The sequence below is a fragment of the Apaloderma vittatum genome, unplaced genomic scaffold (assembly GCF_000703405.1).
Source record: "Apaloderma vittatum isolate BGI_N311 unplaced genomic scaffold, ASM70340v1 scaffold31666, whole genome shotgun sequence".
Classification (NCBI taxonomy): Eukaryota; Metazoa; Chordata; class Aves; order Trogoniformes; family Trogonidae; genus Apaloderma; species Apaloderma vittatum.
Window position 1 is genome coordinate 8,119 of NW_009721725.1, and position 358 is coordinate 8,476.

The window sequence follows — 358 nt, forward strand, 5'->3', positions numbered from 1 at the left end:
GCAGCTGCCAGGGCCTCGGGGGTCCCGGGGAGCCAATCCAGCACCCTGAGCCCTTAAAGAAGCCCTGGGGAGACACCCTGATGGCAGCAAGGTCCCAGTCATCCCCAACAGAATGTCCCCATGGTGCTGGCATCCTTACTTACCCATCCACTTGCAGGTCACAGCTCTGCAGGGAACGACACACTGCTCCTCTCACCCCAGGCCCCCTGGCAGGCACAGCCCCACCTCCTGGGGCAGGCGAGGGGCTGTGGTGGGCCCGAGGTGTCCATGCATGACCCCTCCTCGCCACCTGCCCTGTCCCTGCAGCCTCCCACCACCCTGGCCAGGCTTAGCAGGACCCAGTGCCTGAGTCAAGGTG

The 358-nt window shown here is 65.6% G+C and overlaps 1 protein-coding gene across 1 annotated transcript in view; it reads left to right on the forward strand.

The window, feature by feature from the left end:
* The window catches only part of LOC104275533 (electrogenic sodium bicarbonate cotransporter 1-like), a gene marked incomplete at its 3' end in the record, with an annotated part of 7,547 nt that extends 7,297 nt beyond the window's left edge, over nucleotides 1-250 (forward strand). Inside the window, exon 12 of the mRNA XM_009871514.1 lies at nucleotides 158-250. Within this exon, the coding sequence (XP_009869816.1) occupies nucleotides 158-250 (93 nt within the window). The remainder of the gene's footprint in view (nucleotides 1-157) is intronic.
* Nucleotides 251-358: the final 108 nt, after the last annotated feature.